Raw genomic sequence first — 14,118 nt, forward strand, 5'->3', positions numbered from 1 at the left:
TGATGGATTGTCAGAGCATTACGGCTGCCGTAGTGAGGAGCTTCGCGGAGTAATCTGGGTCCAAAACTCCGTCAACTTCAGGTCCCAAAGTAAAACGAACACTAAGAGTTAAAAACGGTCTAAATTCTTTCATCTTTAATTAAATCATCAGCATTGCTGCTTTATCGGATGTAACAATTAAGTTTAACATCCATGCGTCCATGAAAACAGAATTTATTAAATTTAATGGAGTTAGAAGTTAACAGGAAGTTAGCTCGCTAGTTTACACCTAAACATTTCATACCATGTTCTGACTGAGAGATTTTTTTAAACTAATTAAAACGTACAGCTCTGCTATCACTTCCGACATAAATGAAGACAGAAAACTAAACAGCAGTGGCGTTTGTAGTAGGGCTGGGTATCGTCACTGATTTCTAGAATCGATTCAATTCCGATTCACAAGGTCCCAAATCGATTCGAGCCACGATTCGATTTAATTCGATTCGATTCGATTCAATTCGATTTGAATCTGGGAAATTTTGACAGTCAGAAATATTATAATTCAGATCAGTACATTTACATATTTTTGTATCTATAAAAAGGAAGCTGACACACGCAAGACTTTATCAAAGGTGTAAACATCACAGCAGATGCCTTTGTGTCAAAGTAGCTGAGGATAAAACACAGAAAAACTTGAAGGTGATTTTCCTGGTCTGGGATTTTATAAAAATATTCTGCAGTACATCAAAAACGAAAGAAAACCATTAATCAACACATGAACATTACCTCTGAAGTTACAGTGGTTTTATTAGAGACACGGCTAAGCATTTTGCATTTTGCATAATTTTAGTTTACATTTGTTCAGTATTGAACGGCAGAAATTAGGTTTTCTTTTCGGAAGTATATAAAACGAAAAAAAAAAAAGTCGGTCGACAGCGCTGTAAACAATGGTAGACTTGTGCGTAACAATCAAGCGAATAATGAAGAAAACAGATTTTTAGATGGGAAACTGTTCTTGAAGTACACAGAGAGAGAGGGGGGGGAGAGAGAGAGAGAGAGAGAGCTGTGCATCGTGGTCGAAGCAAAACAGTAAAAGTAAGAGTGAATTCATGATGATGTTTATGTGAAGCGTAGTTTGGATCTTCTTTTGCTGCTGGTTCGGTCAATATTGTTTGGAGAGACATCAAACTAACAGCTTTAGAATCAGCACATAAAGGGCGTGAACACAAAGTGCAGATCCGCCGACAGATCAGAATCAGCGAGCTGTCGGCTTTCAGCCCCGACTGTGAGAAAGGCGACATCTAACTGATTCTGATCCGCGGGTTGCGCTGTGTGTTTAAGTCTTTGTGCAGAATCCGTGTTCCTGCTCTCATTTACTGTCTTAGCTGTTTGGTGGTTGTTGAAATTTTGTGAGATTTCACCAGAGATTCTGGTATTTCGGGCAAAATAAATTTATATTAAAAAATCGATTCAGGATTTTAATGAATCAATTTCACGTTATCCAAGCCAGAATCGATTTTAATCAATAAATTGATTATAAAAACCCACCCCTAGTTTGTAGGGTTACTGAAGTTGGACTACCTGGTATATAATGTTGTGCTACGTGATTGCCAGCGACACAGCTATGTTAGCATAACATTAGCACAGTGAAGCTGGAGGATGGACGCCAACTTTTTTCCACTCGATAAAAGTTAACGTGAGGGATTCTGGTGGTTAGGGACAAATGCAATCGCATAGCAGGATGCTATACACGGGGCAAACTTCAGTCAGGAGAACAACTGAGATTATTCATCCACAATACGAGGTTAGTTATTAATATACTGCAACAACATGGGAATAGAACAGCTGCGAGAGAATTCAACATTAATGAATCAATGTTACGGAAGTGGAGGAAGCGCAGTTTTTGGCTTTCCCCATATTTCAAAAGTGCTTCTTCTCTTTGCTATGACTGTCGCCCGCCATAATTTGCAGATGATAATGGTTTTAGCCGCTGCGATGCTTTCGACCAAAACAGGCGCAGCTTGATGACATCATCAACATGCGCTATCGCGATAGAGCGATATAGTCAAAATCTCTATTGTTGGCCAAATTTATATCGTTTCTATCGTATATCGTTTATATCGCCCACCCCTATACAACAGGAGCCATCACTCTACTCTACCAACTTTCTCTGGTTTCCAAATTGAAATTCTGTACACATATCAGCCACAGCGCCTGACAGCATATTCTTTACAAAGCCTTAAACAGGATTTAAACTACAGCATTAGCTGCCTCCGCAGGTAAGGCGGGTGTTTATTCCTGCAGTTTTTGTGCAACACTGTTCATAGCCTTCATTAAATTAATGGCTCTAACCAGGTCACTGTAGCTGATCGCCAATTATGCACTCCAAGGTAATAGACTAAGAGGTTTAGTTCTTGGCATGATGAATATATTCCACTGATTACATTTATGAGCCATTTGGTTTGCAGTAGTTTTCAAACATCTGCCTGCTGTGTGGATGCTATAAAGACATGACGCAACACCTTGAAAGCAAATATTCTACTATATACACGTTTTATTCACCCTTACTTTAAACTAACTCTCAACTTCTAGTTATGCAAAATGTTCCCTCCGTACGCTTTCTAAATCAGTCACACTAGGCAGAAAGCGAAACCTGCACTAATTAATGCAAATTTAGTATTTAATAATAAAGGGCAAGTTGAATAACCTGCCCACACTCTGTGACTATGTTCCCACTGTAGTTCATGCTGTTACATCCTTAACACGAGTTAATACACGAGTTACATGATGACCTGAGTCAGTGGCATTATAAAAAAAAATTCAGTGCCTACACATGAATACAGAAAAATAGGAACAAAAAGGAAAGATGAGGCTTGAAGAAAGGCCTCTCCGACTTCAGCAAAAAACAAAATAAAACAAACACAATATTGTAAGTATTGTCATGAAGTTTGTTTGTTTTAATCATCTGAAACGAAGCCTAATTTCAGATGGTGTCCGTGATGGAAGAAAGATGTTATGAAGAACATGAGTTGAATAATTGACAAATCTCTGCCTAAATTCCTCCGTTGTGAGCTCTGAACATATAAGGCCATCTTCACTCAACACACTAATCTAGAGATTATGAAACTGTCTGGTGTTTACCTCAAAATGATGTGAACTGTGCAGCAGTTCCAAATAATTTCCTATTTGTAAGGATTTCTAGCGGACCAACTACTAGCGTCTCACTTTATCCCATCTCACATTAGTAGGAGGCCTGACAGCCTTGGAGGGACACACCAGAATCAGATGAACATCCCACTCTAAACACAAGCTGGGAAGTAATCCCTTTTGACTTTGACAAACAGCCAGCACTTGCTTCCCAGCATATTATTCTAAGGAGGACTTCACTCTCCAAATTGCTGTTATTAGCCTGTTTGGATTAAATGGCTATAAAATTGAAAAAATCTGTTTCTTAATGCACCAAACTGCTCATGTGGGTCTTTCCCCCCCATTTAACTGTAAGAGATGTAGATTGAATGGAAAACACAGACGCCAAACATTTAGCTAAGTAAAATAATAATCCTATAGAGCTAGACTTTGATTCCTATAGATTTACATGGATAATTTTGCCAAACTACATTTATGATGTGTAGAGCCAGAACTAAGTGTGGGGCATCAGGAGAAACAAGAGCAGCCAACTACTCGGTGAGTGTTTTGTAATCTGATGTTATGTTTGCACACAACAGATCCTATAGAGGAACAGCAAACAGTCAGATTTTTGTCCAAAAGCATGCTGTGACTTATATTTGATGAAAGATCCGGAGTAGTTTTAGTGTTCGCCGTACTTCAAATGTGTTAAACTTAGTAACGCACACTTGTGCAGTTAAATCCCTTTACACCATCAAAGACTTACTTTTCTGATATCAAATGCTATCTTTTATTGATAAAGTTTTATGCTGTAATTTGTGGGCTTTGATACGTTGCTGTTTATAATTCATCTCCCACTTATGCGATCCGCTTTGATGTAGGCTCCCTCTGCATGTATCCAGCTGGCCAAATCAACAGAGACAACAAGTAAATAATTTGGATAAAAACAAACAGAATGCGCAGGTTGGATACTTTATGCATGAACGAGCTTTAATCTGATTGTTTTTGGCAATGACCACAAAAATATTCTTTTGTTTATTTGAAAAAATATGCCCAGATCATACGGACAGAGTTGTGCTATGAAATTCTTTAAATGCACTATAATCTGGTTAAAGTGATAATCATCAAGAGTTTCTGAGAAACACGGGGGGATTAAAGTCCCCGCAGTCTTAGATTGCTTTTTTTTTCTACATCAGACAGCGTGACCTAAAGCCTAATGGTCAGAAATAACTGCAGGATGAAGGAGGTAGCTTCCAGAGATGGGCAAAGATTTTTCAAAAAGACTGACCACATCCCACTCACTTGGCAGGATGTGCATGATATTATGAAACATCGAACTCTGCCTTCTCTTTAAAAATGTGATTCCGATGTGTCATATTTATATGATGTACCATAATTCATTTAAAAAACAAATGCAGCAGTTCTCTGAATGAGAAAGGATGTAGCCCAGTATTTGGGTGAATTATAGCCTAACATCCAGCTCTTGTTCAAATAGACTGCTCTGACATTTTGCTGTTGTCACATAGTGGGACTACATTACAGGCCTTTATCCACTGCAGGACTGATGTGAACACATTAGTCTTCACCTTTGTATCACCTTGAGCCTGTGACCTGTAGTTAACTGTGGGTGACTGTTTGGCTCAAATCCTTTTCACCAAGATTATTTTACTGGCATGCAATTTCACTTAAAGTCCTGCCCTTTCCAGTTTTTTAACCCCTTTCTAAAAAGAATGATTTAAAAAGAAAACTAAATACTGCTTTTTAAGATGGCAATTTTCTGCTTTCTGAAAACCCGAGACGCAGAGGGGAAAAAAAGGTTTAAGAAAAAGAAATAAAAGAGCATGTCTGCTGCATAGGTCATGTCAGGCTATATGTCTCTTCGAATATGGGCAAAGAGCGTGTGTGTGCATGAATTTCTACAATCCTACCTCTAAGTAGACGACCCAGGGCATAACAAGTGTGGCCACCAGAAGGTCAGCGACAGCCAGGCTGACGATCAGGTAGTTTGTGGTGGTCTGCAGAGCCTTTTCCCTGGACACAGCCATACACACCAGCACGTTGCCGAAGACGATGACGAAGATGAGCAGAGTAAGCAGCATGGCGTAGTAGTTGTAGGGGTGCTTCTGCTCTTGGTCTGTATCGTTGAAGCTCCATGTTCCATTGTCATAGAAACTGTCATTGTAGGCATACTGGGTAAAGACATCCATTAGCTGTGAGTGACAAAGGCCAAGAATGGGCCCTGCAAAATATGCAAAAGGAAAGAAATACTTTATTAATGTTGTATACATTTAGGGTTTGCCGACTGAGAAATAAAAAGCTACAGGATGACATCTGGGGTTAAGTTTTCAAGATTTTGATACAGGTTTATCTTGTAATGGAAATGTAAAATTAATATCTTTCCTCAGACACTGTACTGCAGTTCAAAGCAAAAACAGACCTTCGAAGTGTTTTGCTAAGTGCATTCCTTAGTAGGTACTTAGCCATCTTTGGCTGCAGTTAGAGCATCAAACTTCGTGTGGATTTATCTAACAAGTCTAACACATCGATTTTCTTGGTAGAACTGAAACCAATTTTTTGGTTTCTTTTGTGTTTTTTAACTATTATATTTATTTACCTGTTTTTTTTTAAACCTGACAAGATGTTAAGAACATTTGATGGCAGAAATATCAACAGCTAAAAGGGCACCTGCACAAATTTGAAACCATTTTAACTAACCACTAGTTATGTACCATAAGAACACACATACAAGCATATGGGCATTATATAAACATAACACATGTAATTAAGAGGCAACATCATCAAGATAAACAACAGAAAGACATCAGAGAAGCAGATAAATAGGGGAAAAAAAACACACCAAAAGAACAAAATGCAAAAACATTAGCAGAAAAAGTTAGGGGGGTACTGGCAGGTTGGGAAACAGCTGCAAAAGTGGCAATATATGGAGTGATCCCTATTATTTTAGTTGAGGATGACTTTGTTCAGTTAACAGTTTTTTAAAATTTAAAGAGAAAGAAGAGCAGTGATCTCAGTGACACGGTAAAGGTATGAAGAGCACGAACTAATGCATATTACAACAGGTTCATGAGGTTAACCACTTACCAGAGAAATACAGAGTATGAAAAGTAAGAATATCTATCTCCATAGTTCACCGTTGTGTGCTGACCGGCGTTAGTCTAACACAAGAATGGTCTGTTTATCCATCAAAGCTAAGGTGGAGAACAATCTGTTTGGGAATACTACATCATTAGGTTAATCTTTAGATTGTAGCCTGCTGACATGATGTGAGAAGGACATGGTGATCTATGATAAACCCTCAAATGCGACAATCTTTCAGGCTACAAGGGGGACAGAAGCCTTTCTACCAGATCACACAACATCGTCTTGGTAGTGTTTGGAGTAGAGGCCCTGACGGCTGAAGTGGAATAAGTGCTGCATCTGACAAGTGACTAATGGCATTAAGAACTGTTTATCGGGGTAAAAGTTACCAGGACCATTCACACAGAAATAAAAGTGGATATAAAAAAATCCGCAAACCTTGTTGTGAGCATGAACTATTATCTATATATTGAACTATATCGATTGACCTCTTCAGTCTGCATCCATCCATTTTCCAGTGACAACAGGCTCATGCTAGCGACAGACATACAGACATACAGCATGTAAACATTACTGCATCCTCTCAGCTGAGCTTTGATGGATACCATTTTGACTGACATATCAAACCAATGTATTCTGCCATGTTTATGGCTGGTACTTCTACACATCCCTATAACACCCAACCTGACCTAAAGAGACCCTAGTGTCTCCCACTAGGGTGGGAATACAAAATTATGTAACACTAAATACAAAATTATGTGTTGGATAATGTTAACTTCCACCAAGTTCCTTCCACTGTTCTGAATAAAATATGAGAAAGGAGCTCTTTTTAGCATGATGTTGGTAAGTATGCAACCACCAGCCACAACATCATTTGTTATACACCATGAATGCTAGCCGTGAGGACACTGAAAAGTTATTTTAGGGTATGGTTGCACCATGGAAGGAGACTTCTTCCCTGGTCCACTGTGAGGGAAGACATCATATATGCATTATTAATAAGAGAAACAGATGTCCATCAAAAATATGACAAATTGTGGAATTTTAAGCTATTTGGAGGTGGAATCTGTTGATTTTTGCTGAAGAAGTGCACGTGTTACATATGGATGACTGATTCTGACAACCATGATTTACAGTGAAAATCATGGTTGTCAAAAAAAGAAGCCAACACTCAGATACTAATCAGTGCAAAAATAAATAAATAAGTAAATAAAAAATCTTGGCTTATTTTCTTGGCTTACTTATTTGCAGCAGTAACACACCAACAGTGCCATCTTCACCTCTTCCAGTTGACACAATTTCACACAGCATCTGCGGACAGGACGCACGAAGCCCCTCCCCTCACTAGCAGCTGAAGTAGTCACCATTCACAACACTGAAGGACACTTTGAGGAACTTCTAGAGGTCAGTGGAGCTCATGTTTCAACAAGATTAAAGTATTAAACAGTTATTAACCAGACCGGTGCAAATGTTCATTTTAGCCGTTTAACTATTAGCGATTATCCTGCAGCCACATTAGTTGTCATTTATTAATGGGCCAGCCAGTGGCTCATTAATAAGATGATAACATTAATCTTGGAGCTAGGATTCAAATACTATTGTTCATGCCTATCTGTAATTAATATACTGTAGAGCATGGAATTTTCTCATGAATTATCTCCCAGTTTAAAATGAGAATCTAAAAATACCAGTGTGATACTGAATGTCATTCAGCTGATACAGCTCTGACAGTTGTACTTAAAAAGCTTTCAGAATGAGACAAAGCAATTGTGGGGGGAAAAAAATCCTATGAGGTGATTCTTGGTGCCTGATTGTCCTCTACACGTGCCCTTGGGAACTGTGACCAAAGGCCACCTTTGTTTCATCAAACCTGCGGCTTTGGCTTTTCATGGTCTGAGAGCTGTTCAGATGTCTTTTAGCTAACTCCCTGGGGGCTGTTATGTGCCTTTTAGTGAAGAATGGGTTTTCTGCCAACTCTAACAAAAAGGCCTGATGGTTGAAGTGATGCACTGAAGGTTGTACTTCTGTAAGGTTCTCCTGTCTCCACAAAGGAGCTCCAAATCTCACTGGATTCATCGGTAGTTCCAAAGTCTAAAATCTGACCTGTACTTTTGGGTGCTTTTAATGCTGCATAAATTTCCATGTGTCCATGGCACACATATCATTATATGTGTGCCTTTACACAATCCTGTCTGATAGTACAATTCTACTAACCTGTTAATGTTATATATCATGCACCTCAATAAAATAAATAAATAAATAAATAATAAACTAGGAAAACACACAAAAGACTTATTATTACACTATTTTAAAGGTAAGTGAATATTGTATTTGGAGGCAATGAAGTGTCTTCAGTACTGGGGTATGGTTCAATTTCCACAAAGCTGTAATATAGACGCAATCACAAACAAGCCACAATTCATTATCATGTGTAAGCAACTTTATATTTCTCTGTCATTCAAGTCCAGTTGTAACACTTGATGTGTTACAGTTTATGAAACATTCCTTTATCTTTGGGCGACCGTGGCTCAGGGGGTTGGGAAGCGCATCTGTAACCAGAAGGTCGCCAGTTTGATTCCCGGGCTCTCTGTCCTGGTCGTTGTGTCCTTGGGCAAGACACTTTACCCTACTGGTGTTGGCCAGAGGGGCCGATGGCGCGATATGGCAGCCTCGCTTCTGTCAGTCTGCCCCAGGGCAGCTGTGGCTACAATTTGTAAAGCGCTTTGGGTGCCTTGAAAAGCGCTATATAAATTCAATCCATTATTATTACTATAATTATCTATTAAACTGATTTAGTGAGTTTGTGCTATAAGCAAAATTGCAGCTTGCCAAAAAATCATGCTGTAGGAAATATGACTGAACCCCAGATGGTTCTGGGATATGAAAGTGTTTACTCTGATGTGTGCTTTGCATTCATCTTCGGTTGACTACAATATTGCTACTTCTCAGTGAAATTTACAAAATATTATCTTGCCTTCAGATTTGTCATAGTCACAAAATAAACACATCCACTACAAAGCGCATCCTATTTTACAATACCCTCAGCAGTGTTTTTACCCCCACATACCTGTCTAGATTAATGTTTATGTCATCCTCCACTTTCTAAGCTCCATTTTCACTTCCTCTTTCCTCCTCACTCACACACTAATTGGTTCTACAGCCTTTCAAGCTGCCACTTCTGCTGACAGAAATCTACTTCAAATCCCCATCTGGATCTAACTCGCTTTATCTCTTCAGCTAATTTCATTTCTAAAGCCAACAATTATTGTCCTGTCCTTTAATTATTTTGGTAGGTTGTTTTTGTTTTTGCTTTGTTGCTGGGTTATGACCGTCATCAGTCAGTGTTACCCCCTTGCTTACGGCCAAAGGCAAAGCTGCATATCTGGTTCGGTGTTACTTTCAAATGGAGGTTTTGTGTGGAAACTGCTACTGTTTCTACTGTTGTTTTCTTTTCTGCATGTTTGCTGATTTTATGTAACATTACTTACAGGAAAAATTACTTTTAAATTTAAAATAACTTGAAGTGTGTGATCTATAATTCAATATTTTACTTTAACATTGTTTTGATGAACAGACTATTTAACGGGAATGTGAAAATGTGAATCTACTCTATGTTCAAGTGTTGCTGTGAAGTTGCCTTCCTTAAAATAATACAACATGAAACCAAGTGGCATGCAGTTACTTTTGCAGATAGCCAAGCAGAGACTAACCACCCTCCCATCCACAATCACAAACAAAAACGTTTTTCTCTAATATTTAGTAATTCAAGATAAATTAGATCAGATTAAAACATACTATTTATGCTGGCTGTCTACACTGTTCATGGAGGTTTTCACCTTTCTGCAATCTAATCTTACATAAATGTTTTCCTATTATTTCCTATTAGCTGACAATGATAAGCGGTTGATGAATTTTTCAAACTATTCCATTAGGATAAAAGGCAATGAAACACCATGAAAACATTTAGTACATATGTTATTCTGCAGAAAAATGTTCCCCATTATAAATACATATCTTTTGGTTGAATTAATTTTAAATACTTTATATATTTAATATAATATTATAATATCTGTTCAGTGTCCAGTATCATATTCTACAAATCACATATTGTAGTTGCTGTCCATTGAGAACCACATATCTATGAAAAAAACAGTTGTGCATGAGTTTAAAAACACAGGCCCACATCCTGATGATATTTTTTAGCATATTAAATATATAAATAATACAAAAAAATCAAAAAACAAAACAGCTGAATTAAAAGCCTTGAGCAGTGTTTGACATGGTGAACTGTCAATATATACAGCAGGAAAAATGAAAATGAAAATATCAATGAAAAAAGAAGGTGGAGTTTTGGCAAGCAGTGCTTGCCTTGCTTGCCCTGACAAAATGGTGAAACATCCATCCAGGTCACCTGTAGCAAACCGGACATGTCAGCCAATGTTTTCTTTTTCAGGCTTGTGTTCTTTTTAGTGTCTTTACTGAATCTAGTTTCTTCATCAGGTTTCTCTACAGACTTTTAACACCTGCTTGCAACAACTGGTGTGTAAAGGACATATCTTTTTGCAGATGCTTTTTGTGCCCTTCAAATAAGTTTCTTATTTTGGCATCCTTGAAAATCTTTAGTGATCAGGACATTGCAAAGGACACACTGTTAGGAATTTTAATAGGGTCTGCTCACTGCAATAATTAGATTATTTATATTTTTGAGAGGTTCACACACTGGTTCTGGCCTCAATTTTTATTGACCTTGGAGATGGAACCATACTATCCCCACATTGTGATCATATTTATGCAACTAAGTACAGTGAAAAACAACACCAAAAGCTACGCCTCTTTCTTTCTGTTTTTCTATTTCTCAGAAGTCAGCTGAATTATTAAGAAAAGTTACCAGCGGAGGGCAAAGGAAAACCAAAAAACAGGGAGAGGGTAAAGAAGGATTAAGTGAGAAGCAGTGAGAAGTAGAAGGGAGGGAAGCATGCTCCCGTTAGGATGTGTAAGCAGTGCTCTAGGGCACCAGTCTGTGTGTGTACCCTGCAGATGCCCTGTGCTGTCTAATCTTATTTATTTTCCCACTCTACTTACTTAGATACAGTACGTGAGACTGTTCCCACTGCTGGCCTGATAGTTGGTGCTTGCTTATAAACAAAAACATCCACGCTCTCTGTGCTGCCTTAAATAGCTCATATACTTTAAATTCCACCCTCTGTGACCTGTTTGGTTAATAAAATAGAGTATATCTTTCAGACAGGTAAGAGAGTCATTATAAGTGGTCAAAAAAACGTGTCAAATTCACTGCACGCAGGACGTTTTCACCAAATAATACCTGCTGAGTGCTTGTATTAAAATATCTAACAGAATATTGAAATACACCTTTGAATGTATTTAGGATATTTTGTGTGTTCTTCTGAACAAACAACACTGTAAAGACTCTTTCAACTTTGTGAAAGCAGCTGTCATCTGTAAGATTGCTCTTGCCAATCCCGAGCCAGCTACCTGGCCCCAAACACTGTAGACTGTCGGGTTCCTCTGGTCCTGTGCTGCTTCTGTTTTGAGCAGATTGCATGAGATTTGCTTTCACAACATTTTTTAACATTTAAACTTTTACATGTAAAGCAGGCAAAGTGATATGATACATAATCTCACCAGCAAGTTACTCATTACGAGACTTAAGGGTTCTGCACAGTTCAGTAAAATCTTGGATTGGTAGCAACCAATTAATATTAACAAGCAGTCTCAGTGCAGAATTCAAACACTGCAACTCTTTTTTAAAAAAGATTAGAAATATTGAGAACATACAAATTTAACTCAAGTAGCACTACTGTATCGCCTGTAATCCCATACATGCCACATGTTGTTAAGCTGTATACTGGAAATGCTACTTTTGCTTTGAAGTGTTAAAGAAATGTTAAAATTTAACAAACACGCAACCTTCCTGTTCCCACAGAAATAAAGTTATGTGTATGTGAATGTTATGTCTGTTTGCACTAGATAAAAAAATTAAATTAAATTTAAAAAGCAGCTGCAGACATAAAGTCAGCGATAACCACTTTTTGGCAGACGAGGATTGCTTTTAGGTGTCCACATGACTGTGATAAGCAGTTATCGCAGATGCGCCGTAATTTTTTTTTGTTCTGGAACTAGGCCTAGTCTCAATATCAGGCTCTTGCCACACTGCATAACTGCATTAATCTCAAGGAAAGAACATGTTACGATCAGGATAAGTAAGGACTTTGAATTGATGAAAAGACCGAATTACACAAACAGCACAGAAAGCAAAACTCTTGGACAGGATGGCCAGTGCTATCTGGGGCTGTGTGGACATCAAATACTTTGTGGCAACAGTGGGGGGTGTTTGAGCAATTAGCTTTGCAAATATTTGAAAGGCACTAAGGCAACAATGGAGGTTTTAACAGAAAATTTAAACCGTGCAAAGTGCTTTGTAATAATCACAAACTACAGCTTAATGATTATAACTTGGGTCACATCATACAGTATATGTAGAACCTCTGGCTTCTGAAATTACCAGGCACATCCTGAAAAAAAAATGGCACCTCTATTCTGTGGAGGAAATTCAACTGAAATTGAAGAGGTATCCTTATATGCACTGCTGCACAGTAAGAAGAGCAGCAAGCATACTCCTACGTCACTGAAAATCTAACAGGCCGAGTCTCCATCCTCACTGGTCTAAAGTCTTAGGTCCAGTGCAGTCCTTGCTGTAATTTGTGGAGTCTGCCAATGGACCTAAGTCCGATATCTTAGTTAACTATCCTCTCGCTTGTGGCTCAGCTTTATTCTTCTTCCCCCACTTGACCTCTCCCTCCAAAATAAAAGCACATTAAAAATAAAATGGCACCCCTAAAAGTCTCTGGGCTACAAAGTGATACATTTGAGTGCACGCTGCATTAAGAAAATTAGAAAATTTTCATACATAATACAAAAGGTAGGGAAGTGCCACAGACTTAATAGATATCAGATTTTTTTTTATATGCAGTACACAGTATTCACTGAAATTGTTCATTTATGCTCTATATCAATTATTTGTCCTTAATTGTTTAGGAAAAAGTAATTAAAAAATAGATTTTTGTCCATGTTAATTTTTAAATAATACTTGTTGGTGTTAGATGTTTGTCAGATGTTTGCAGGGGTACAAAACTAACTTAAATGATCACTGTGATTGCTACATTATTTTACAATACAAATGACACTGTCAGAGTTGCAATACATGAGCTTTCTCTCTCTGAGCACAAATTTTCCTTTCAACGTCTGCAAAGGTTTTCCTGTGCTGCTGATCAATATCGCTTTTCTTTGCAATTACTTATATAGTCAAACTGTTTCCTGCTTTTAAAAACCCACCATTCAGACCGTGTTTTCTGTTTCCGAACAAAAACATGCACTTTGTGATCCTCTAACAAAAGAAGATGCGGCTAAAAACAAGCTGTTACTATGCGATTTTTTGCGGCCCATTATGGTGTTAATTCCATTGAGGCGCACCACTAATTAGCTGTCCGTTTCATTGCTTTTGTTTTTTGTTTTTTACTCTTAAATTTATGTCTTTTGTTTTAGTCACGTCTGTCTAGGGCCACAGCATGCGACGCCAGACACCTGTCAGTGGTGTTACAATCCTCTGCATTATTATCCTCTCAGCTCAGAAGCTTCTGTGTGTCTGTGGCATGTGTATGAAAGCAGCAGTCAGAAAGCTGCTGGTAGGACAGCGCTTGCACACATGCTCGGATACATAAAATGACCACAGTTTGCCTAAGAGCTTTAACTTTAAAGTGTGAGTATACAATCTCAGATAAAAACTGAAGTAACCCCCTGGGTGTTGTGAGTGTCCTATGAAACAAAGCTGACAGCCAGAACAGTAAACAGAGAACAGTAAACAAAGCATGGATAAAAAAGGAATCAAGTGGACCA

At 38.2% G+C, this 14,118-nt stretch overlaps 1 protein-coding gene across 1 annotated transcript in view; it reads right to left on the reverse strand.

Annotated features, from left to right (window-relative positions):
• The window catches only part of drd2a (dopamine receptor D2a), a 55,241-nt gene that overhangs the window by 19,043 nt on the left and 22,080 nt on the right, over positions 1 to 14,118 (reverse strand). The window contains exon 2 of the mRNA XM_084950632.1: positions 5,034 to 5,344. Within this exon, the coding sequence (XP_084806758.1) occupies positions 5,034 to 5,312 (279 nt within the window). The 5' untranslated portion in view covers positions 5,313 to 5,344. The remainder of the gene's footprint in view (positions 1 to 5,033; positions 5,345 to 14,118) is intronic.

Source organism: Perissodus microlepis, chromosome 14 (genome assembly GCF_051167445.1).
Source record: "Perissodus microlepis isolate ML-2025 ecotype Zambia chromosome 14, ASM5116744v1, whole genome shotgun sequence".
NCBI lineage: Eukaryota > Metazoa > Chordata > Actinopteri > Cichliformes > Cichlidae > Perissodus > Perissodus microlepis.